The following is a 25,802-nucleotide window of genomic DNA, read 5'->3' as shown; positions in this document are numbered from 1 at the left end:
CAAATAAACAGTAATTGTGGAGTTTGTATTATGTATTACATATATATATAATATTATATATAAATACAAATATATCTCGCTGCTGTCGGAACAAAACCTCGTATCTCCAAAATGGTAACTTCACAGGAGAAGGAAAAAACCTACTTTACTTTTAATGTAAGTCAATGGAACCAGACTTCCCAATTCATTTTGGGTCATTTCTTTTGGTCCAGTCAGCATGAAATTTACAGGTATTTTCAGATTATGTAAAAAAACTGAAAATATATATATGGACAAACATTTTTTAAACACGAAATTGAACAAATAACCATCAGTCACCCAATTAACTCACCAAATCATTTATTTTAAGAACAATGGAACAACTTCAAACAGAACATCGTCTTTGAGGCCGCTTTCTAAACATTCAGTTCATGTAATCTGAACACTGTACAGATAAATAAGATCAGCCTGGAGACTCTCAGGCTTTAACAGAGCAGACGCACATTTAATGTGCCCATTCGCACACATGCACGCGCACAACCACACACTTCCATAGAACATCACATGTTCCACACTGTACACATACTGAGTGTATCAGCACTCACATACATAAAGCACTGACTTAACGAAACAGCAAATACTGTTTTTGTTTAGTCAGGTTACCCTTCTCAGCTTCCCAGTGGATTCAGGGATGTTGAAACACAAGCCTGTAACATGAAATCGAATGGGAGTCAAAGGTGACGTCCTCCAAAAGTGTCTAAGCAGTAATACAGATGATAGAGCTTCATTCGCTGCACTAAGAGACGGCTTCCCAGAAACAATCCAGCTTAGCTTTGGATTAGTTTTAATGTCAGTGCTGATTAACCACTGAAAAGCCTTTTATTTATTATTTTGTCTATTCTATAACCTTACACAAGGTTTTGAAACTGATATAAAAAGCTACCCTACAATAGCATTCCTTATTTTAACTTGCTTTAAACAAGAACGATCCCTCTCTGTAAACTGTAAAACTGACACTGTTCCCTCTGTCTGTGTGTATGAATGAAAATGTGCATTAAACCTGCAGGAGAACATTCATCTTTACGAAGACTGGTTTTCCCTTCAGTATAAAGTTTTCAGCTTGCTGTTTTAAAGTTAAACAACATTCCAACAGACTGTACAGCAGGAACAGGGTTTCAGTCCCAGTCCTAAAACATCACATGTTCTACAGAGCCAAAGGCTGAACACAACATATATACATAAGATCATTTTGATTTCCAGCGTCCAGAAATAGAGCCTCTGAGACACGTTCCTCCACAGAATTCAAGACCTGTTAGCGTATTAAAGCACTTTTTGAACCTACACTGCAAACAAAAAGTCTGTGTTGATAAGTGAAAATATCTTAAGTATAGTTGATGCATCTTTACACGTTTCAAGAAATCATGCTTGATGGAATTGGAACAATCTGCCTGGTGGAATAAGACAATTTAGACAGATATACTACAGATATAACTAGCTAATACTTAAAACAACTGGAAATGTCTAGAAATGAACTGGGATTATCTTTTGAGATTGCTGTAGGAATATTATAATAAAGATATTAGATATACTGACTAGATAATGGTTTCACCTGCCAAGGCATTGTTTTGTTGCAACGTAATAACCAGGTGGCCAGAATCAAGCATGTTAGAGCTGAAAATTCACTGTTTATGGGATTGAGAGCTAAAAACTAGCAGCACTTGTGAAATTCACAGTCAAGCACTGTCTGGGATTCAGCTGACCCCGACAAATGTAACCTTTCAAACTCCTGGAATAAAAAAAAAACAACTTAAAAATCATGAAACTTCAAAATCAGTACTTGGTAAAACAATCACTCATCATCCCCCTACTAGTCCAAGACTGAAGAACAGGATATAAAATCAGACGGAAACATGAAGCCTCTAGCATATAGACTTGTTTTCTGCATGTTAACTCATATGGTCAGCATTGTATTGAGTCCTCACAGTTGGAGGAAAATGAACAGGGTGTTTTTGTTTCTGGTTGATGGTCAGTAGGATGGTCAGTTTAAAATGACAGGATGGTTCGCTGGATGATGTCAACGCACTCGCTGATCTCATCTTCGTTGATAATGAGGGGCGGGGCCAGTCTGATGATGTCACCATGAGTGGGTTTGGCCAGGAGTCCGTTGTCACGGAGACGCAAACACACTCGCCAGGCGTCGTAATCTGAAAGATAAACGCAGAGCGAGAGTTTAAGCACAGGAGAACGTAAACAGTGCGCTGGTTCAACAAAGTGACAGTCAAAGATCTTTCCCTTCTCCAAGGTCAAAACTTCAGTAACAGAACACACACCAGCCTCTTTAAAAACAAAAAAGGTCCAAAGGTACTTGGGAAAAGGAGCTTGTTCCACTAATTTACCTGAAAAATATATCAGTGCTGTAAAGAGTTTTCCATTATACATCAGTTATTATTTTCAAAATCTAGTTATATCAAAAATGGTTACAAACAGGTATACAGCGTTTTAGAAGGAAACCCTTTCCACTGTGGCACCGTTTCAGCTGCTCCTGACGGAGGTTTTAAGCAGAGTCCTACCTTTAGTCTCCCTGATGACGACGGCGTTCAGCAGACCTTTCCCCCTCACCGTCGTCACTATTTCTTTGGGCAGCTTGTTGAGCTCTGCTCTCAGAATATTTCCCATTTTCTCAGCATTCTCTGCCAGTCTCTCCTCCTCTAGAACCTAATCAGATCATATCAGACCCACACACACCATTATCAAACAGTGGACAGATGGGTAAATGGGCTGAAACAGCATAAACATCTCTGCATCAATGGAAGGATGGAAAAACGTTTGGAAAGATACAAACCTCTAGGGCCGCAATGGCGACTCTGCAGGCCAGAGGGTTTCCTCCGTAGGTGGAGCCATGCTCTCCTGGTTTAATTGTCAGCATCACCTCGTCATCACAGAGCACTGCAGACACCTGAAAAACAAAATCAACAGATTAACACCGCTGACCCGCAAAGGGCAGAGTCGCACCGCTGACCCACAAAGGGCAGAGTCGCACCGCTGACCCACAAAGGGCAGAGTCACACCAATGATCCGCAAAGGGCAGAGTCGCACCACTGACCCACAAAGGGCAGAGTCACACTAATGACCCGCGAAAGGCAGAGTCACACCAATGACCCACAAAGAGCCGAGACGCACCAATGACCAGCAAAGGGCAGAGTCGCACCGTTGACCCACAAAGGGCAGAGTCACACCAATGACCCAGAAAGGGCCGAGACGCACCGCTGGCCCACAAAGGGCAGAGTCACACCAATGACCCGCAAAGGGCAGAGTCACACCAATGACCCGCAAAGGGCCGAGACGCACCAATGACCCGCAAAGGGCAGAGTCACACCAATGACCCGCAAAGGGCAGAGTCACACCAATGACCCAGAAAGGGCCGAGACGCACCGCTGGCCCACAAAGGGCAGAGTCACACCAATGACCCGCAAAGGGCAGAGTCACACCAATGACCGGCAAGGGGCCGAGACGCACCGCTGACCCGCAAAAGACAAAGTCCCACCAATGACCTGCAAACGGCAGAGTTGCACTGCGAATCTGCAAAGGGCAAAGTCGCACCGCTGACCAGCAAAGGGCAGAGTTACACTCCTGACACATATGGGCAGAGTTACACTCTGGACACATAAATAGAAAAGTTAAACTGCTGACACGCAAACGACATAACAGCATCACCGACACAAAAATTACACATTTACAACATTCATCAAACAGAAACTGTGCACAAAACCTGCCGAAGAATGCTACATTTAAGATTGTTCCCTCTAACGGACGTGTTAACTTTCAACAAAACACTGAATTTAACGGTTCAAACTTTTCAAAAAGTTTTACATACAACTTTAAATTATAGATATATAAAGTAAGTAAAGTATATATAATAATACTAATAAAGACAGTGCTGAAAATAAAAGAATGGCGAGTACAGAAACTCACAGACAGGAACTACAGATTTAGATTAGGGGTTTTCCCTCAGGTAAATCTGTTCACTGAGACAGTCGTGCAGCACAGGAAGTGGGAAACACCACAGGGTACAACACGTAACGGAACACATTAGTGTGAGCTCTTCTAAGCTTAGATTAGTGTTCCACTCCTCCTCTCTACAACAAACCCTCACACTCAACTCGCTCACCTCTGGCTTCCTGTACATCTCTTGATCATTACAATGAGTACAGTAGCGATGCTCTCCAGTACAACTGCATAAGTTTTTCCCAGAAGTACAGTAGATACAGTAGAATGGCTAGAAGATTTACACTCTATTATATAATGATGATTGACTGTTAACTACAAAGCTGTAAGAAAACGGCACTAAAATCAGAACCTAAATCTTGAATATCTACATGGAACTTCTCTTCGCAACATAAATCACAACAGGATTGTAGGGAAAAAACATAAAAAAAGACAATATACAAAATAATCTACAGGTAACTTACATTATAAGTACTGAGATTGTGTACATATACAATAAGTACAGGCATGTAAACAAACTGTATACTGTGTACTTCTTGTATTTTTATTTTTACTGTGTTTACTTTCTGTAGAGTGATTATCTGAGCCTCACCACAAGCATTTCAATGCATGAATGTCCTGACATGTCGTGCAAATGACAAATAAACTTGAAACTTGAACTTGAACTGTGGATATTACAGTATTAATCTCATAAAAATACTGTGCAAAAGTAACAAGCAGCCAAGAAAATCGTTTTAAACTCTTTATCTTTGCACTAAGTGTGTTTTTAACCACTGAAACACTATATAACATTAGAATAAACAGAAAATAAACAGAAAAACAAAAATAAAATGTGACAATGTGTTTTTCAAAACCGTTATTCATATGTGGGTTAGAAGAATACAGGTTAGGTTCTTAATTTCTCGCTGCACTCCAGCCATGGATTGCATTTTAGTGCCTGACCTCACAGATGCTCTTCTGATCTTTTGACTAAATGAGCACAGATTCCCACAAACACTCCAAAACCTTGTAGAAAGATTCCCAGAAGAGTGGAAGCTGTTGTAGCTGCAAAGGCCAACTCCATATTAATGCTGCTGGTTTTGGAATAGGACATCTAACAAACTCACACAGGTGTGATGGTCAGGTGTTCACACTGTTGTCCATACAGTCTATTTACAGTTATATGCTGGAGATGCTTAAACGGCAAATTTGGGCAAATCTGAATTATTATTTTGACTGGATAACAGGTTGTTGTCCCACTCAACTCTCCAAACCCTCGTAAACAATGGCCTTTGGACACAAGCCAATGGAAATCATGAGCAAAAGAGCCACTCTGTATTGAGAAAACATGCCCAAAGCGTAAAATACATGATCACAGCTGTTTTTAATGCGAGCTGCTGCTGCCGCGGCTCAAAGTAGAGCCACAACTGCAATCATAGTCAGGGCGGTGTTGTCAGAAAAACAGTGGAAAATGCAGGAAACAGGCTCCCAGCAACGTATATCCAAGAAACATACAGTATACACCCTGCACAAATGACATTGTTAATTTTAAGTGAAAATACATGAACACATCCTCTACAGAGAACAGGCTTCTGCACATTTGAATGCACAATTACTTTTATTTGCTGAATTTAATATATTGAGGGAAAAATACATAAAATGTGGCCTGTGTAAAAGTTATGGCACATACCCCCCACCATCCAATATGTTAAACTGTAATAAATAGAAAAAAACTGAAATTGTGCACTGAAATTGGCCATATTTAAGTGTGTTCCTAACTTTATCTTCTGCATCTAATACTGGATTAAGAAACAGAACTGCATAATAATTTGATAACATGCCTTTGAGGTTTTCGTCTATCAAAAGAAAGTTTGGTGTCGGACCTTTCATCAACCAGACCTTAATTAGCACACAATATAGCTGCTCTGCTCCTTTATATAATCTTAACTACTGGTCAAGTTTTCTGTTTCTATGTTTACTGTTAGTGCTATTTCTAACGTGCCACATTAGAAGCCTCCAGGTACACAGGAGCTCTTCCCAGAACCACCAAACATGGCTGTGTATTCATTTCAGTGAGGATCAACACTTCCAGACCTTTCCAAGAACTGTCGAGAGAACGTGTGTGTGTGTGTGTGTGTGTGTGTGTGCGCCACTCACTGGATAGACTCCTCCAGACAGAGCTTTTCCCAGAACCACCAGGTCCGGCCGCACAGCCTCGTGGTCCACAGCCAGTCTGCGGCCCGTGCGAGCCAAACCCGTCTGCACCTCATCAGCAATGAACAGAACCTGTAATGCACACAAACACGAATGTCAATCACAAGAAACATTCGCCTCAGATTTACTCCACAAATACCAGTGCAGAAATAAAAGTGTAACTGGAATTAAAGAGCCCATATTTTACATTTTTCTTGTATTTTATACGGTGTATTTGTTTGGGTTTAAGTACCAAAAACAGTCATAAATTATTTTTACAGTATCATGTTTCCACCTTTATCCCTTTAGAATTAGTCAGGCTGTTTTTGTTACTGTGCCTTTAAGACTGATACGAATCATTGTACTTAATCAGTTCAAACTGCTGCAACAGTAAAAAAAGACTTAAAAAACAATGAAGATACTGATCTGTTTAACCCTAAGGCATTAATTGAGATGGTAATAAGCTAAACATATACAAAATCATCTAATCAGAATTTGAGTCTCTGGGCGGAGCCCTATTTTAGCCACACCCCTGCATTTTAGAGCAGGAAGTGAGGCTGCATCCCTGTCCCTCACATGGTGAGCAGTTAGATCCCATTGTTTTGAAGTAAATGCGTCCCAAAGTCTGAAAATCAGTGTGGAACATTAAGAATCATTTTTTGCAATTAAGTAAAGCTTTTTGCATTTTAATAAAAGTATTATGAATTTGTGTTTGTGTGTGTCACTAGCAAAACATTCTCTACTGAAACTGCTGGTAAAGTCTGGGTGGTGTTATGGTTGTTTGGGAGTGACAAAATGGAAGGTTTAATGATTTATTTTAATAAAATAAACATAATTAAAGTATAAGGTCATTCAAAACAATAAAAAGCAAAAGGTTAAAGAAGTATTTTACTAAAAATGCAGTCAAATCAGACGAGACATGTTTGGTGTCTGATGTTTGCTTCTTTAGATTTACTGCAGCTACAAGGCTTGCATTGAACAAAATGTTGATTTTCTTAGTGTAAATAAGTGAACATCCCATCTACAGAGAACAGACTTCTGCACTCTATTGCATAATTACTGTTTATTTGCTGAATTTAACAAACTGGGGGGAAAAAAGCATTAAATGTAGGACCAGTTCAAACTTTTGCACATGCAACGTTTTATTTCTCTGCAGTATGATATATTAAGCCAATACATTGAAATTTGCAGAAATATGGCATATTTGAGTTTGTTCCTTGTAGAAGACGTACTAACATGTTTGCGATTAGAAAATCAATGTGTCATTTTACTGGCGGTGCCCAAACTTTTGCAAAGCACTTAGCTAACAAGCAATGGAAGCTTACACTGCGCTAAATCATCACTCACTCAACTCAAGCCATGTTGAGTTGTTCAGTAATCTTTGAAAGACTGGACTATGTAGTTTCTGAGACGCTGTTATTTATAAACAAGGGCAAATGGAAAATATTGCAGATATTTATTTTTCTTTTATGACTTAAGGGTCTGTATCCTGTGTGTTATCCTGTCTTATGAATTCAAAATTAGCTGTTCTACTTAGTTTTCATATATGGATTGTGTGGACTTGGGAGTGAAACTGTTATTTCAATTGAAATTTAATTTGCATATTTAGTTTTACACGATATGGACCCCACAGAAATATACTGTACTGTGCAAAAGACACCTGAGTAAATAGTTTAATCTTCTGAGGAACAAAGTTTGGTTCCAGATTTGTTCAATTCCATCAGCACCACATCTGATCTGACTTAATGAAGCACTGATTGAGCCAAAACAGGTGCTGGAACTACAATTAATACTAGGCTTTCTTGAGGAGAGGCTTGGAAACAGTTAAGGGAAAACACTGGCAAACAAACTAATACTTTCTGTATTAACATCATGTGGTGTTTTTGCAACACTGATGCTTTTCTGAGTAAAAACACTTCCTGCAAAGATAAACAGCTTATATACGTTGGAATATATATATATATATATATATATATATATATATATATATATATATATATATATATATATATATATATATATATATATATATACACACATACACACACACACACACACACACACACACACTATATATATCAATAACACCGGAGTGAAGGTGGACAGGTGTTTTACTCACGTTGTGTTTGGTGCAGAGCTCTCGGACTTTGGTCAGGTAACCTGGGTCAGGAACCACCACTCCTGCTTCACCCTGGATGGGCTCCACCATGAACGCAGCCACATTAGGATCCTGCAGGGCTTTCTGTATAAACACACCGATCATTTAACTTCAGCGACTGGACACGAACCACACAGAAGAGACGATGAGGCTACATTCACATTAAAAGGCACAACAATATATATTTACACACAAATATACAAATAATTTTATATATCCACTCTTCTGGGAAGGCTTTAGATTAGATGTTGGAACATTGCTGTGGGGGTTTGACTGCATTCAGCCACAAGAGCATTAGTGAGGTCAGGTACTGATGTTGGATGGTCAGTTCTGGATCACTCTAACTCATCCCAAAGGTACTGGATGGAGCTCCATCACTCCAGAGAACACAGTTCCACTGCTCCACAGCCCAATGCTGGGGGGCTTTATACCCCTCTAGCCCACACTTGGCATTGGTCATGGTGACCTTAGGCTCATGTGCGGCTGCTCCAGAGTGTCCTGTTCTATTCATCAATGCTTTTCTGTGGAGATTATACTAGTGATGTGTGCACAGTTGATTTAGCGATTGGTGCACTTTACAGTAGATTCGTTCACTCATCAGAGGGCCGTCTGGACACTGCTGGATATGCAGCCTATAGTCTTAAAGTCATCAGATCTTCAAGCTCAGCAAATTTGTAAATTGTAATGTGAATGTAGCCAACAGCACACACTGGACATCCAGCACTAAAAGGCAACGATAAGATTATTGATTAGACAGAAGGAGGGCAGCAGTACCTCCAGGGCAGGGATGTCGTTGTAGGGAACCAGCTCAAATCCAGGCATGAATGGGCCAAAACCGTCATAACTGCTGGGGTCAGTGGAGCTGGAGATGGCCGCCATCGTCCGGCCCCAGAAATTTCCCTCTACACATAAAGAGAGGAGACAGGAATGGATTAAACCAATCACAGAGAGTTTTTTAGAGCATTACAACAAAGTACAGAGACAATGAGCTGTTTGGCTTAACATACTGTGACAATACTACTATTATATTGTCTAACATTATAGTATATGAAAAACAAACACACACACACACACACACACACACACACACCTACTGCTGCTGCTATTATATTACTATTGTAATAATAATAATAATAATAATAATAATAATAATAACAACAACAACAACAATAATGAGTATCATTATTATTGATATCATAAACTAGACATCAAAATGTATTTTGATAGATTACTACTTTACATACTTTAGGAAACAAAAAAAATGAAATGGCAAACAATATACTGCAATTATCAAATTTACAATAAATGTCAAGTTATCAGCCTCAAGATTTGATCACCACTTTTGAAATATGAGGCATTTTTCATTCCTGATGTTGCATCACTTTCTGAGTCATATTAGAACAATCTACGGCTCCATTTATTATTCTGGACACATCTAACCTTTCTTAATATTTTACACATTCACAATGATTATAATAATAATAATAATAATAATAATAATAATAATAATTCTTTACATATACTGCACTTTTTTAGTTACCAAGTCTCCAAGTGCTTTAAACTTTAAATTATGCTTATAGTTTAATATAAATTACATAAATTAATAGAAGTTGCACCTGAATGGCAAATAAATTATTTCATACATATATTTGTGACCAAATTGGTTTTATATTACAGAAAACATGGATTTGATTCTCCTTTGTTATTTAAAAAAAGGAAAACACTGGTTTTAACGCCACATTATGCTACTTTCAGAAATAAACTTTCATTTTTTCATTTTATGCATATCGGAACATTTCTTATGTACATCCACAAGTAAACATTTATTGATGTAGAAGATCTTTAACTCTCCTATGGTGGAATAAAAGACCTACCTGCAAAGATGATCTTTGCCTGATATTTGGGAACGCCCTTCACATTGTACGCCCATTTTCGTGCCAGCTTGCAGGCCGTCTCTCCACCTTCAACACCTTCAGGATTCAACACAAAAAGAAAACAGAATATCCTTTACACGCCGTTTCACCACTTAGCAAAAGGTTAATCCTTACACTGTGGAATGGAACTGAACTGGAAAGAACAAAATGCACCAAACGTTCTGTACATGAGCTAAAAACATCACGGTTTACTGTGACAGAACTTTATGCTGGCAGGTGTAGCTGCTATGAGGGATTAAAGGGATTGTTCAGTGGACATAAAACTTTGCACTGGCCTTTCGTGCCACCAAGCCAATTAGCATCAAGAATTATAGAAAAGGGGTTTATTGTGTGTGTATATATTATTATTATTAATGAGAACATGGCTGTTGGGATGCCCCCCCACCCACATACTGGGTCAGCAACTATATAAGCAAGTCTTTTAGAAACTACTTAACAACTCCACATGGTTTGAGACCAGTGCGTGATGATTTAGGGATGCAGTTAGTGTGGTGTTAACTGGTGGGGTATAAGCTTCCGTTACCTGTTAGTTATGTTACCCTTTATTAGTCCCACAACTGGGAAATTCACCTCCGCATTTAACCCATCCGTGCAGTGAAACACCACATACACACTAGTGAACGCACACACTAGGGGGCAGTGAGCACACTTGCCCGGAGTGGTGGGCAGCCCTATCCACGGCGCCTGGGAAGCAGTGGGGGGTTAGGTGTCTTGCTCAAGGGCACTTCAGTCACATACTGTCGGCTCAGGGGATCGAGCCGGCGACCTTCCGGTCACAAGGCTGCTTCCCTAACCTCCAGCCTGTTAGCTACACTAGACCCTAAAGCTGTAAACGTCAGACAGCCAACACTACAAATGTGGTAAGAAGAAAATTTTGCGAGTATAAAAACTGAACTGTCAATTTAAATTTCTCATCAGAGGAGGTTCTACTCGCCTGTGTTCATGGGCAGGACTTTGTCATATCCAAACAGATTGGTGATGTACTCCTCGTAGGCCCCCAGGATGTCGTTGTAGAAGGCTCTGGAGGTGAGGGTCAGTTTGGAGGCCTGGGCGTTCAGGGCGGCGATGATTTTGGGGTGGCAGTGGCCTTGGTTAACCGCGCTGTATGCACTGAGGAAGTCATAATACCTACGACCCTCTACGTCCCACACGTGGATGCCTGAAAGAGACAAAGGTCATTCACAATGGTCAGATAATTTCTATTCTATTCAACATGACTGAGGTGCAACACTTGTGGCTCCTCCATTGGCTTTAATTAACCAAATCACTTCAATACTACCAAGTATCGAAATATTTAGTGTCATTCAAAACCAAAGTGCAACACCTGAGCCAGTGAGCCAATAAGAACGCTGGTTCAAAAATCTAGACTGCTGACTAAATTACAATCTGCATGCATGTAATTAACACCAGCAGTCTGTTACAGTGAGATTAATATTGCTGGATTGAAAGGGAAATCGTACATTAGAGATTAATAATGTGCTAATAAATAATACATACTAAACAGAATGCAAATGAAAAGCATGCTATGTATTGGGCAGTTCTTGCATGTCTGCATTTTTATTAGGCTTAATTCTATATACAGTCATATGCAAAAGTTTGAATATGCCAATAAGGCATCGCTACAGAAAACAACCTATTTTCTGTAAATTTTACTCTGCACTACTGCACCATTTCTATATATTTGCTGAGAAATAAAACAGAAAGTATATAATGTGGCATAACTTCTGCACAGGCCACCTTTTATGTTTTACTTTTTTCTTCCAATGTGTGAAATTCAGCAAATATTCAGTAATTGTGCATTAAAATGTGCAGAAGTGTGTTCTCTGTTGATGTTTTAACTCCCTTTTGCTTAGAAAATAAACAAAACATGTCATTTGCCTGGGGTGCCCAAACTTTTGCATAGGACTGTGTATGGTATATGGAATCTATGTATTTATCTTATTCTATTATTGTTGTCATTGTTATCTATTTATTTTGTACTTCTGAATGAGCTCCATGTCCAAATCTCAATAAATGTATTTTAATGCTTGTTATGTTAATAAACTACTTGACTGGACTCATGTTTACTATAAAAGGTCAGTGAGTGTCCGGCTGGTGAGTGGAGTCTGTACTGACCCTCTCCTCTCTCCAGGGCCACGGGCAGCGGGTGGTAGTTGTGCGCTCCGTATCGATCCTCGCGAGCGTACACTTCCTCTGAGGTGAGCTGACGCTCCGCACGCTTCGCCCGGGACGCCACAGAAGAGGCCGTCCGCGTCCCAGAATGCACTGCACGGCTCAGGGTGGGGGCCGCCAAGCCCAGGCGGGTCAGACGAGTCAGCATGCCTTGCATTTCTGTACATAAAGAGGAGAAAACATGTTAAACCAGCGAAACAAACTACGGACCTACAACAAAGAGCGTCACTTACAATTGTGATCACAATGGATCTAATACATCAAAGAAGCAAATTTCACCAACAGCTTTGTTCTTCAACACTTTCATCTTTACCATATCTGTACAGTGAAACGCACGTCTGGTAGGAGTCTGTGTAGATTTGAGCATCATAGTTCAACAACCTGAAAAATGCCTGATTTTGTAGCTAAATAATCAAAAATACTGTAAATAACATGAATAATATGAGCAACAGCAGCGAAAAAAGCTATGATAAACCAATAACTTCATGCACAACAATCCTTTAAGTGGATGTATGATGTATGATACAGTAAACAGCCTCTCTAAAATACAAAACATAGCTAACCCAGTACAGTAGAAGCTCATACACCTCAATATTATGGCATTTTGTGAGAATAATCACACTACACAATCACATCACTCTGCCATCTGAAGAAAAAGGCTTAATTTGTTAATTTCACATTTTATTATTATTTTCAAATCACTTTAATTGTAACACTATACAATTTTTTAACCTCTGGCCAGTAGGGGGGGCAGTGCACCACCACTGCTAACTCCACTTAAAAGGACAACCTCACTTTTCTTTCTTTGACTGGCTCACTATCAGAATATCTGCATGAATTGGTGAGTGCTTCATGTAAATGAGGGCAAATTTATGCGCGTCCATTCAAATCCGTCCGTCCGTTTTACACATTAAAGCTGATTCACCTATTACATTGTAAGACCTGCTGAAGTCCTGAAGATGGAAAATAAAATAAAAGGCCAAGTTCCACTTCTCCCACCAGAGGGGTCATGAATGGAGGGGAGAAAAGGAAAAAAAAGCTAACACTAAGCACGTTACACCAGCTTTGACCAGCAGGGGGCGGCTGTTTTTTTCCTCCTTTACCGTTCAGCAACCAGTTGAAAAAAGCTTCTGGGGATCTAACTGGCTAACAATTAGCATGTTAATTCATTCTCAGCTGGAGCTTTTAAACACTGTGTCCACTCACTGTCCACTCTATTAGACACTCCTACCTTGTCGGTCCACCTTGTAGATGTAAGGTCAGAGACAATAGCTCATCTGCTGCTGCACAGTTTGTGTTGGTCATCCTCTAGTCCTTCATCAGTGGTCACAGGACGCTGCCCACAGGACGCTGTTGGCTGGATATTTTTGGTTGGTGGACTATTCTCAGTCCAGCAGTGACACTGAGGTGTTTAAAAACTCCAGCAGCACTGCTGTGTCTGATCCACTCAGACCAGCACAACACACACTAACACACCACCACCACGTCAGTGTTACTGCAGTGCTGAGAATGATCCACCACCCAAATAGTACCTGCTCTGTGAGGGTCCGTGGGGGTCCTGACCACTGAAGAACAGGGTAAAAGGGGGCTAACAAAGTATCAGAGAAACAGATGGACTACAGTCTGTAACTGTAGAACTACAAAGTGCACCTATATAGTAAGTGGAGCTGATAAAATGGACAATGAGCGCAGAAACAAGGAGGTGGTCAGAACGTTATGCCTGATCGGTGTAAGTCTCAAATGTCGCCCATGGTCACCAGCATCCAAGTCAAGTGACACATTCTGTTGATTTTCTAAGTGAAAATAAGCTGATCCGTCCTCTACAGCGAACATTTTAATCATCAGTTACTGATTATTTGCTGTATTTATTGGGAAAAAAAAAAAACAAAATTAAGCTTGTGCAGAAGTTTATATTTTATTTATTTATTTTTTCCATAACATCTTAAACCCAATGTTACACTTTCTGCAATAAAATCTGCAGATGAATGTCATATTTAGGTGTGTTCTCTGTAGAGGATGTTTTAACTTATTTTCCTTTTAGAAAATTAACTAAATGTGTAATTTTGACCCAGGACTGTACGTGATGCATCGCCCAGGATTATTACAGTTTATTACCATTAAGATTTTTGTATATTACCACGGTCATAAACTATGACTTAGTTATTATTCTGAATTTTCAGCTCCCGAATGAGCTGGCACCTTCGCACTGGCCCATCACTGCTCTTAGCACTGAAACCATCATAAGAGACATCCTGCATGCCAGCAAATCTCATTCACACCCACAACAATAGAGCCTTTCAACAGGCCTGAACGGGCCTCCTATTAGAGCTAATCCCCTGCCCATCAGCATTCAGCCAGACGGCAGCACCATACATCTGCTACCCGAGCGCCACAGACAGCACGGCGCTACAGCGACGGCGTCAACAAACCCTGAAGATAAACCAGAGAGATGATGCAACGCTGCTGAAAATTAGTCCGGCTTTCCAACAACTTTCAAAACGTCAGATTTTGGTGTTTGGGCTGATTTTAATCCCTGAAGTCATTTCCAAGGCAGCCTCTCTGAAACCCTCAGTGCACAGCTTCTGTTTAAACATGCAAACAGGAATAAGCAGCCAAGTTGGGATCACGTTACCTAGGGCTGGGCGATAAAACGATAACGATATAACTTTTCCTCGATAGAGCGATAAGACAGGTTCGATAAATGTTCAATATAATACACCACTCTCACACTTCCATGTTTTAGCGGAAGCCCTGGTGGCGTTTTCTACTGCAAGGAAAGCGACACTACTTTGCTGTCGCCAGGAGAGGGCGCACTTCCGAGTTTTTCGACTTGATTAGAGAGGGAGGGGGCGACGAGTAAAAAAAGGGTCGCCAAATATACTTTAGCAACATCTGAAACGCGGAGTTACACAGTCCCTGTCTGAGTGGAGCGACCGGCGATCTGCTCTCCTGTGACCGAGTGTGAGTGACGAGGTCAGTGGTGTAACTGTACTGTCCTATGGTGAACTCACCTCTTTCCATGCATCCTAACAACTTTAGCGGTGTTAAATCACGTCTGCAGCGCCGTGTTACAGCCAAACCGTCATATTTTAGTATTAGTGCATTCTCGAGCAACGAAAGTGAAAGAAAGAAGTGGTTCATGTTCGAAAGTAAACTGAGGAAGCTGTGAGGCATTGGAGAGCGGGAGAGCGCCATCTTTCCAGGCTAGCTGTTTTTAGCTGCCAACTTGAAGCAGCGCTCCGGCAAAACACGGTGAATTGATGATACTGTAGATCAAACAAGACACAAAATCACCGCTTTCAGTTTAAACATGCCTAAAAGGAGCACCCCTTAAACTACTACGGTAGCATAGAGAAACCCAGCCGTCTAGCTGGTGTCTGAATAGTGTGATCTGCTCTGACAGGGATGTGGTAGGAGTGACCGCAGTGACCTACCGAACCGAGCTGACGTTGTTGAGAAACTAAAGAGTTCAGCTCTGTTGTTGGCCACTTGTTTAGCGTTTGTAGCAGGGTAGCCGAGCGCTCGACACCAGACAGATAAAATAATCTGTTTTCTTTCTTAGATTATGACTATTACAAAAATTGCAGCTGTGCTTTTCCAGCTGATAAAAACAGCTCAGAAACTTTCTCCCACTGTCCCGAGACAGATTAGTGAAATGTTCCACTGTTTGCTGAGTGTTTGTCCTGATCGGACCATAAGTGATAGTTTAACACCACAGTTAACCACCCAGGAGCAAAATCAGCCTTCAAACGTGAAAGAAATCATGATTTGACATTTATCGCGATATGTATCGATATCGAACGATATGAATTTTGTTTATCGCGATAACGTTTTTGGCCATATCGCCCAGCTCTAACGTTACCGTGTGAAGAACTGTCAGCCTGCAGATGACGAGGCTTTTTTCCTCTGAAAGAGACAAATAAAAGCTTCCTTTCCAGCTTTGATGCATCAGATTCTTTGAGGAGCTTTAAGAATCAGAGCTGTACAAACGCTGCTTAAAATCTTCACACGTCTTTAATGCTGAGTGACATATATATATATATATATATATATATATATATATATCTCTACCCATCAACTCAACCACTAAAAGGGCCACATTAAAATATCTCAACAATCAGATCAGAGGAGGCCTATGTTTTTTCATTTTTGAATTAACATTTTTTATAAACCAAACTGACTACTGTTTATTCAAAATACGCAATAACAACAGTAAAATACAGGCACTTGTACAGGGAGATTCACTCGAAAGAGGCCCCGAATATTCTGCTGTAACTCCCGTTAGGATGAAGCAATCTGAACCAAAAAAATACACTACAGATCTTGCCGACCGTATTACATGCGATGCTGGGAGTGATCTCCGTTTTCTGCCAGACACATGAAGGGGTAAGGGGGTCTGCACCCGGAAGCTGAGGTTAAACGGTGCAACGGCTTGTTTGAAGCTCCATAATCTGAGGAGCTCACTGCACGTTGTTTGGTTCAGATTGATTAGTCCTAGAGAGAGTTAATACAGGATATTCGGGGCCTCTTTCGAGTGAATCTCCCTATAGTAGACCTTGAAATACTACATTAATACTTGAAATATTAAAAATGTAAATGTCCCCAGGAGTTCAGTCTTTTAAACCTACCTGTTTAACCGAACTAGACACCTGACACCTTCTCTCTGCTGCAGGTTCATTAAGACTTGGGCTCAGTTTCTGAGCTGCTGAGCTACATTCAGTGTTTATACTGGCTGAACTGCAGTTGGTGCGTTTGTTGATATGACTGGTACAGAACTGAGATGTAACCACTGTCCCACACACTGTTGTTGGGGAAGGAGAGTCGGAGCGCACATTACGTTGCAGTGCATGCTGGGTACTGTAGTGCAGCACATTGTGAAACGAGCCAACATTAATAAAATACTAATAAAATAATTTCTCGTGCTGGATAGGATTGTGTGGGCCTGTTTGACACATGGTCGTTATGGCTTTTCAGTTTCAGTGATACACACTTATAAAATGATGGTTCTTCAAGGGTTCTTTAGTAAACAAAATGGATCTAAAAAGAACCATGAACACTCAAAGAACCCATGGCATGATTAACCTTTTTGAAAAGCATTCTATATAGAACCAAAAAGGGTTCTGCTATTGTCACAATGTCACCCTTGTTACAACACAAGAACCTTTTTGGGTGCTATATAGAACCCTTTTCAGAAAGGTTCTACATAAAACCATCTACAGCACATTCTCCATCAATATGAAGAACTCTTTCACAATGCAAAGAGCACTTTAAACATGCAAAGGGCTCTTCGAGTGTTCATGGTTCTATACAGAACCATTTTCTTTACTAAAGAATGTTCATTTTTAATTGTGCACATTCAGAAATATAGAACTATATTCATAATTTTTTATAACACCCATAAAATTGCAGTGTTCTGGTTTGTTTTCAGTGTTTTGTCAATTCTGTTGTGTTTTCTTTATTTACAGTTAACTGTGATGTACATCACTTACATAAAAGGCCATAAAAATGAAATAAATAGACAGATGATTGTGACCCGTCACGGCAGAAAAAGTCAGAACTGAGCTGACCGTAATGTGCGTTATTTACTGGGCGCTTCAGACTGTTTTTAATGAACAGACCGAAATCCATAAAACGACATAAATATTCAGTTTCCTTTCCCTAAAGGTCTTCTGTCTGTTTTATGTTTACAGTACAGTGTAAGGTCCTCTTTGGTGTAATTAGTATAAACAAGTCAAATCAAAACAAGCTCTATCAGGTTTATAAGACACTGTTTTAGTATATGACAGAATGCAGGAAGCTTTGGCTCATTAACCTTATTAAAACAGTAACATATTTACTTTACTCATGCTAACTGAAAGGGGAATTCCACCAATTTTTCAAAATTTCTGCATAATTAAATGGTTAAGATGTAAACAGAGTCGTTCAGAGTGGTTTGGTGTGAAACGCTCTGTTCTAGAGAAATTACTGAGTCTGAATTGTTCACAGTGGAGGTGATAGGAACCAGACGTCTGAATTGTTTAATGCTTCTAAATGCTACGTTACAAAGTTATGACAGGAAATGGTCACAGTCTCTAATCTGAATCAGAATTTCTCTACAGCCAAACATTTCACATCAAATCACTCTGAATGACTAACTACTGAATTATGCCAAAATTGTGGAAAATTGGTGGAATTCCCATCGAAATTTGAACTGCTAATTTGATTTAATCAGCCCTATCTAAACGCCAAACTCTCTAACATCCCATTTAGAAAAACTAGGTCCAAAAAGTCACATCTTGCATTTCAGGGAGCGACTTTTTTATTCTGTAGGGTTAAATTTTTATTTCCAAATACCTACATTAATGCAGAATTACAGCAGATTTAAAAATGCTTGGACTTTCTAACAGCCTTTGTCACAAACTCAGACTGGCTGTTTAAACTTCAATCCCGAAACGTGTCCTGCATTTGGAAAAACGAATCACTGTGAGATTCACTGTGACTCCTTAACTTATTCAGTGACTGTTTTCTGCCAGTCATTACTTTCCAACTTTCACCCGACTGCAAACAGCCTTTCATAGCCACAAATCACATCAGCCGAGGGGGAGGAGGATGACTTTACAGAGCACTTCAAAAGAGAAGAGAACAAAGTCACAGGTGCTGACGTCAACATCTTTCTATGAACTTGTGCAATAATGCAACATGATGAACCTTCTGACCTCATAGGGGACAGTGAACCCTCCGCTGTGTTTGATTGGGCGGTTAAAATAGGCCAGCGGAAGGCGATAGGCTACTGTGCCACGGCCCCCCACACACACCCACCGTCTAGAAGCTGCGGCTAAATAAAGAAAAGCACACACCCCCACACGTCAGCCAAGCACGAGGAAGTAAAGCCAAGGATAAGCCTGACGCCCACAGCTGAAACAGCTTATGTAAGCGTAAGGGTGGCCAATCCACGAGGGCAGTTTATACACGATATTTCATTCGCCAACAAACTTAAACCGAGCCACGTTAAAAAAAGGGCCAAAATCCAACATCTTCAAAAGCACACTAAGAAAAAACTGAAGTTACAACAACAAAGTAATAAAATAAGACCACATCAAAATGAGCTGCATTCCTTTGTACTATTTTGCTTATCGCTGTTGTTGGAAGAAAACCAAAATGGTTTACAGGAAAACGAAAAAACCTACCTTACTTTAATGTAAGTCAATGGAACCAGAGTTTTTTCCAAGTCATTTTGGGTCGTTTCTTTTAGTCCATTCATCATGAAATTAACAGACAATGTAAAGAACAACAGGCATTTTCAAAATATGTCAAAAACTGAAAAACGACAAAAATGGAGATATGAGGTTTTCTTCCGACGACAGCGACATGCAGTTACTACATTAGACATTTACAGGATCTCTATAATTCAGTTTGCATAATTATGATTGACACATCTCTCAGCCAATCCCAATCATCTCTAAAACACAACTTCCTCCGTCCAGCTCCGCCAAAACTCCACAGATTTGAATCACTTACCTAAACCAGTGTGAACCATCGTGTCAGAGATCAGATTTGAGCAAAAAAATTGGATTTGAGCAACGAGGCTTGTATTGCGAACAGTCTCAGTCAGAATTATCATGAGTTACTGTTTTTACTAAAACTCATCTTAATGATTTCTCATTAAAAACATCAGAGAAATGTTAAGACCAGTAATCTAACTAAGTTGCTTATAGCTACCTTAATAATTCAGCCAGAGCTGTACAGCACTCACATTTCTGATTAAAAACAATACAAATATTCAAAAAAGTCCCATATTTTATATTTTTATTGTATTTTATTTTTTACCCCCAATGTCCACTTATAACCTTTGCATGGTTTTATGAACCAAAAACAGTCATAATTCATTTATAAATGACCCCTTTATCAACCTCTCAATATCCCTAACTCACTATAACTAAACAGGCTGGATTTGTTACTGTGCCTTTAAGACTGATATATGTAAATGATCTCTGTTCTCTGTTCTGATTGGCTGCGCTGTACTGTGCCTCGCTGAAACACTCCTTATAACTTCAGTGTGAAAGGGCGGAGCTAAACTGCTGTAGGCTGAATAGGTGACTGCCTTAAATCACCTTTGCCTTAAATTTGCATAATCGCTGGTGTCGGAACAAAACTTCACATCTCCAGTTTTGACGTTTTTCAGCTTTTGACAGAATCTGAAAGTATTTCTTGTCCTTTACATTGTGTATAGATTTCATGATGAATGGACCAAAAGAAACGAGCCAAAGTGACTTGGACAGACGTCTGGTTCCATTGACATACATTAAAAGTTAAGTAGGTTTTTCCTTCTCCTGTAAAGTTACCATTTTGGAGACGCTTGTTTTTCTTTGGACAGCGACGATATTCAAGTCGTCTGTTCTCCAACACGCATGAATGCACTGAATATCTTCTACTATCTTCTCCTCTGTGAGCCTCTAATTGTTCCTGTGTGCTACCAAACCTTTCAGTCAGTTAGCACACGTGCTACAGATGCTACGGTAACTTATACCAAAAGTCTGAGGACGTAACTAAGCCAGGTGAGACTTTTGAAAATGGTCAATTGGTCTGAATTGGTGTTTATGATCTACGCAGTGATTCGGTGATCTAAAAATACTGACCATACTCAGAACAGCATGCTGTGTTGTAATTCATCACGATATGGAGAGCATATTAAATATCTCACCTCTATCTATAACCAGTTTGTCTGCTGCTGAGAGCAGCTGGATTTTGGACACGTGCACTCGAGGTGAACTGAGGACACGCTGAAAAGATGATAATGTAGACTAGCCAGCTGTAATGACTCCCTGCCACTGCTGGACTCCACTTAAACCATTCAGTACAGACTTACGGCTATAAAAGACTCAAATAATGAAATATTTAACATATTAATTCATATGCAGTCTGTCTAAAGCCTAAATATACTGCCTGATGCTCAATACAGCAGCATTATTATGTAATGGCAATCATTTAAAGGGGAATTCTAACATCATGGTACACTCCACAGAAGTGGCGTCCAAGCTTTTTTCAAAGAGGGCCAGACTGTGCCGTGTTCAAATACCTGAGGGTCGACATGTTATTCACAAATGATTCATGCGACTGTGTTTCCTATCACTGTATAAAAGATGCACAAGGCTTATTTCATTGCTGGATTCATTCAGAGCAGTTTGGATTGATTATAATAAATAATTAATTTAATTATTTATTTATTATAAGCTAAGAGTAACGATACAATACACCTAATGTATCAATCATATTCCTATTTAAGTGTTTACTTGTTGAAAAGTATAACTTGTGAGACAAACTAAACAAAAATCTATAAATTTCTGGTTTTGTAATGTTTGGTAATGTTCTGTACATATCGAATAAACGCAGTGCAGCCATGTTACTGTTCAACCTTAAAGGGTTAATATTCACTGAACTGCTGAATTTGCTCATAGGAAGTTTTCCATCTCGCCAAAATCGTCAGTTCTCAGTGTTTAGTTTGAGCTTTTGAGTCTGTAGTCTTGACTAAATGTTGTTTACTAAATGAAGCTGCAGGTCTGGTCAGCTGCCACCAACAGGTGAAAGGAAGAACTGCAACGTACTGGCTGGTGGGCCACTTATAATACCCTGTAAAACAGAAGCTGGGGGCCAATTAAAATCTGTCTGTGGGCCGCATTCAGACTTTGGGCACCCCTGCTCTTACCAACCTGGATTCCTTTACAGTGGTGGTGATAGGAACCAGACGTCACCATGTCTACAACAAAAACATAGCCATTTTATTTACTATCTAAAACCAGCAGCGAACCTACACGAGTCTTCTGAGGTTTAAGATGTAATGTTGATGATGGTAAAACATACATTTTCTTTATATTAAAACATCCTGCATCTCTCAGCCATGAATGGACTAAAAAGCAAAATAAAGCTCCAAAATATTATTTCAAAACTATCATAAAACAATGTCCAGTATCAGACCATGTAACCATCACCATGTAATGATGCAATAGCTTTTAGAGCCATAAAACGCCTCAGACCTCTGGTTCCTATCAGCGCCACTGTGAACAGCTCTGACTCGGCAAGTCTAGAGTTCCTCTTGCATTTCACATTAAATCACTCTGACTTCGTTCACACTGTGATGTATTAACGATGCAGACGTTTAGAGAAAAGAGCACTGTTTCCTTTTCAGTTACAGTTTGGGTCATTTACACTATGTGGGCTTCAGAACTTCTGACTCAAACTCATACAGTAGCTATGTTACACACTTAAAGATGGTTCTTCAAAAGGTTCTTTAGTAAAGGCACTGTTTCTATTTGGAACCAGGAACCCTCTGTATGCCTAAATGGCTCTTTGAATGGTGAAATCGTTCTTCAGATTAATGGAGAATGTGGTTCTATGTAGAACCTTATTAAAAATGAAACCTTTTTGGTGCCTCTAGAACTATTTACATCACATTCTCCAATCTGAAGAACGATTTTACCATGCAGAGAACCATTTAAGCACAGTACAGTATAGCACAGTTCCCCTTTAAGTTTCAGTTGGGGTCATTTTGACTATGCGGGCTTTAGAACTTCTGACTAAAACTCATTTAGTTACAAACGTAAAGATGGTTCTTCAAAAAGGTTCTTTAGTAAAGGCACTGGTTCTATTTAGAACCATGAACCCTCAAAGAACCATTTGTATGCTTAAATGCTTCTTTGCGTGGTGAAATGGCTCTTCGGATTAATGGAGAATGTGTTTTATGTGGTTCTACGTAGAATCTTTTTGAAAATGGTTCTATGTAGCACCTTAATTGGTTTTGCTATATTTACGATGTCAAGCTTGTAACAGAAGAATCCTTTTGGTGCTTCTAGAACCATCCACAACACATTCTCCAATCTGAAGAACCATTTCACCATGCAGAGAACCATTTTAGCACAGTACAGTAGAGTACGGTTCCCCTTTAAGTTACAGTTTGCGTCATTTAGTGGGTGTTAGAACGTCATTATGTCTGCATTAGAACGTCTTACTATAACAACTTACATGGTAGCCAAGTTACACACTTAAAGATGGTTCTTCAAGGGTTCCTTCTTAAAGGCAATGGTTCTATTTAAACCCATGTTCAAAAAGGTTCTATATACAACCATATACAACACATTCTCTATCAATCTGTAGAACCATTCCACCATGCAAAGAACCATTTAAGCATGCCAATGGTTCTATATAGAACTTAATAGAACCACTGTCTTTACTAAAGAACCTCTGTGTGTGTGTCACGTGTCTGAGTCTGAACGTCACGTGTAGTTCAGCGGCTTTGTTTAAATACTGTATGTCGGTTCTCCGTTGCCTGCTTGCCAGCTCATTTAGACAGCTGAGGTTTCGAGGAGCTCGTATTTCGTTCTCCTGCAGACAGTCTTGGCTCCAAAACCGGCTCCGTCACATTAGTGTTAAATCTTACATAACATCTGGAAAACTGCTCAGATTCTCCCTCCAGCTGAGGCTTTTCAGGCGCAGCGCCCTGCCTTCATTTCAGCAGGGGGCAGATTATAAAGGCCTTTCAGCAAAGATGCTCAAATGGGCTTCTTATTCCAACTTTCAGATCCACCTTAAATGCTGCAGCAGTAACTCTGGTGCATAAACAGTGATAAGAACCAGAAGCAGTGTGACTGCTGCAGCATTTAAAGGGCAACTCCACCAATTTTTCAAAAATTCTACCTAATCAAATGGTTAAGGTGTCCACAGAGTCGTTCAGAGTGGTTTGGTGAGAAACACTCCGTTCTAGAAAAACTTGCCGAGTCAGAACTGTTCACAGTGGTGGTGATAGGAACCAGACGTCCACCTCTAAAAGCTCCCTCACAGAAAGTTACTACATGAAATGGTTATGAATTCACTGCCTGATGACTGAGACACTGTTTTATGATAGTTCTGTGATAAAGCTTTGGTTTAAAATGTATTTTAATCCATTTAATTTAATCCATTCATGAAGGAGGAGTGCATGGACAGTAAATAAGATGGCTGTATTTGTGTTGGAGTCGTGACGTCTGGTTCCTATCACCACCACTGTAAGACATCTGAGTCTCTGAAATGAACCAAATGAACCATTTCACACCAAACCACTGTGAATCACTCCGTTTACATCTCAAGGACTGAATTATTCAGAAATTTTGATAAAATGGTGGAATTCCCCTTTCAGGTCAAACGGAAAATTCGAGTAAGAAGCAAACTTAAGCCTTCCTGACTGGATTAGACACGTTACTGAATATTTAACCTCCTTTTTAAGGACAATAACTATAAAAACAAACCGAAAATACCGTGATAGTGCCCCGAAGAGTCGCTTCCTGCACCGGCTGATGGAAAATCACCAGCCGGGCACTTCCCTAGCTAATCCGCTAGCCGGTGCTAAAAAGCTAAATTAAGTTTATTTTCTGTCTCCAGCATCGACCTGCAGCTCCATTGATTCTTCAAGTGATAAATGTGGACTTTTCTGGCCTCCAAGACCTAAAATTCTAACATCTAGTCCGGAGTTGCCCGTGCTGGAGGTCCCCTTAGGTAGCCCGGGGCTGCTGGTGGTGGAAGCCGAACGAAGAGGCGCCCATGCGGGCAGCAACTGTCGCTTCGCTCCGCTACAGCAGCCTGGACATTAAGACCGAATTAAGCCTGGAGGATGTGAAATAACCCACCGGCCTGATGCACGAAGCCCAGACAGAGCTTATCTACGTGTTCGTACGATATAAAATGCTCTCAGGTTACCGTGAATGAGTGTTGAGTGGGTGATGATCCTCCCGGTCCAGCCGCTGAATGAGAGTCCAACGTGGCTGTGTATGTGTCAGGCTGCACGCAGCGCTGCACGGGGCTTTTATAAGCGGCCGCTGTTGCATCATCTGTAAAACCCTCTTCACTCAGTGGGACCTGATGAAACAGACATATGTGAAGACTGACTCATTTACAGTGTATTTTGTGGGCCTAGAACTAAAAATACTCACCATAACTTGCCATAGCATGTGCTTTATGCTATTCATACTTATAAGCTAAAACAGATTACGTCTGAATCTGTTAGCAGATGCTTTTTTTTAGGCTAATTTTGGCTTTATTGCACAAAACAATGTTCATCAAATGGCTTTAGTACAAAAATGTTAATTAAAGTCATCACATGCCATTTTATTGATGATTAAAGCCATTTTTGATTATCAAATAAAGATATGATGTAGTAAAAATTATTGTGTTTTTAGGGCCCTATACTTTGATGTATAGTGTTTTGGGGGCCCTATACTTTGTTGTATAGTGTTTTAGGGGCTCTATATTTTGTTGTATAGTGTTTTAGGGGCTCTATATTTTGTTGTATAGTGTTCTTAGGGCCCTATATTTTGTTGTATAGTGTTTTAGGGGCCTATATTTTGTTGTATAGTGTTTTTGAGGCCCTATATTTTGTT

General features: G+C 40.0%; 1 protein-coding gene across 1 annotated transcript; it reads right to left on the bottom strand.

Moving 5' to 3' along the window:
- Nucleotides 1-322: 322 nt before the first annotated feature.
- On the bottom strand, nucleotides 323-25,220 carry oat (ornithine aminotransferase). Its single transcript, XM_036571873.1, has 10 exons — nucleotides 25,123-25,220; nucleotides 12,364-12,579; nucleotides 11,183-11,407; nucleotides 10,189-10,284; nucleotides 9,089-9,216; nucleotides 8,276-8,398; nucleotides 6,121-6,249; nucleotides 2,822-2,935; nucleotides 2,550-2,694; nucleotides 323-2,183 (listed from the first exon to the last, which is right to left on the bottom strand). Exons 2-10 carry the CDS (start codon nucleotides 12,575-12,577, stop codon nucleotides 2,023-2,025), a joined length of 1,335 nt encoding a protein of 444 aa, XP_036427766.1. The 5' UTR covers nucleotides 12,578-12,579; nucleotides 25,123-25,220; the 3' UTR covers nucleotides 323-2,022.
- Between the last annotated feature and the right edge of the window lie 582 nt (nucleotides 25,221-25,802).

This window comes from Colossoma macropomum, unplaced genomic scaffold, assembly GCF_904425465.1.
Source record: "Colossoma macropomum unplaced genomic scaffold, Colossoma_macropomum, whole genome shotgun sequence".
NCBI classification, from domain to species: Eukaryota; Metazoa; Chordata; class Actinopteri; order Characiformes; family Serrasalmidae; genus Colossoma; species Colossoma macropomum.
This window is presented reverse-complemented; position numbering and strand designations above follow the sequence as displayed.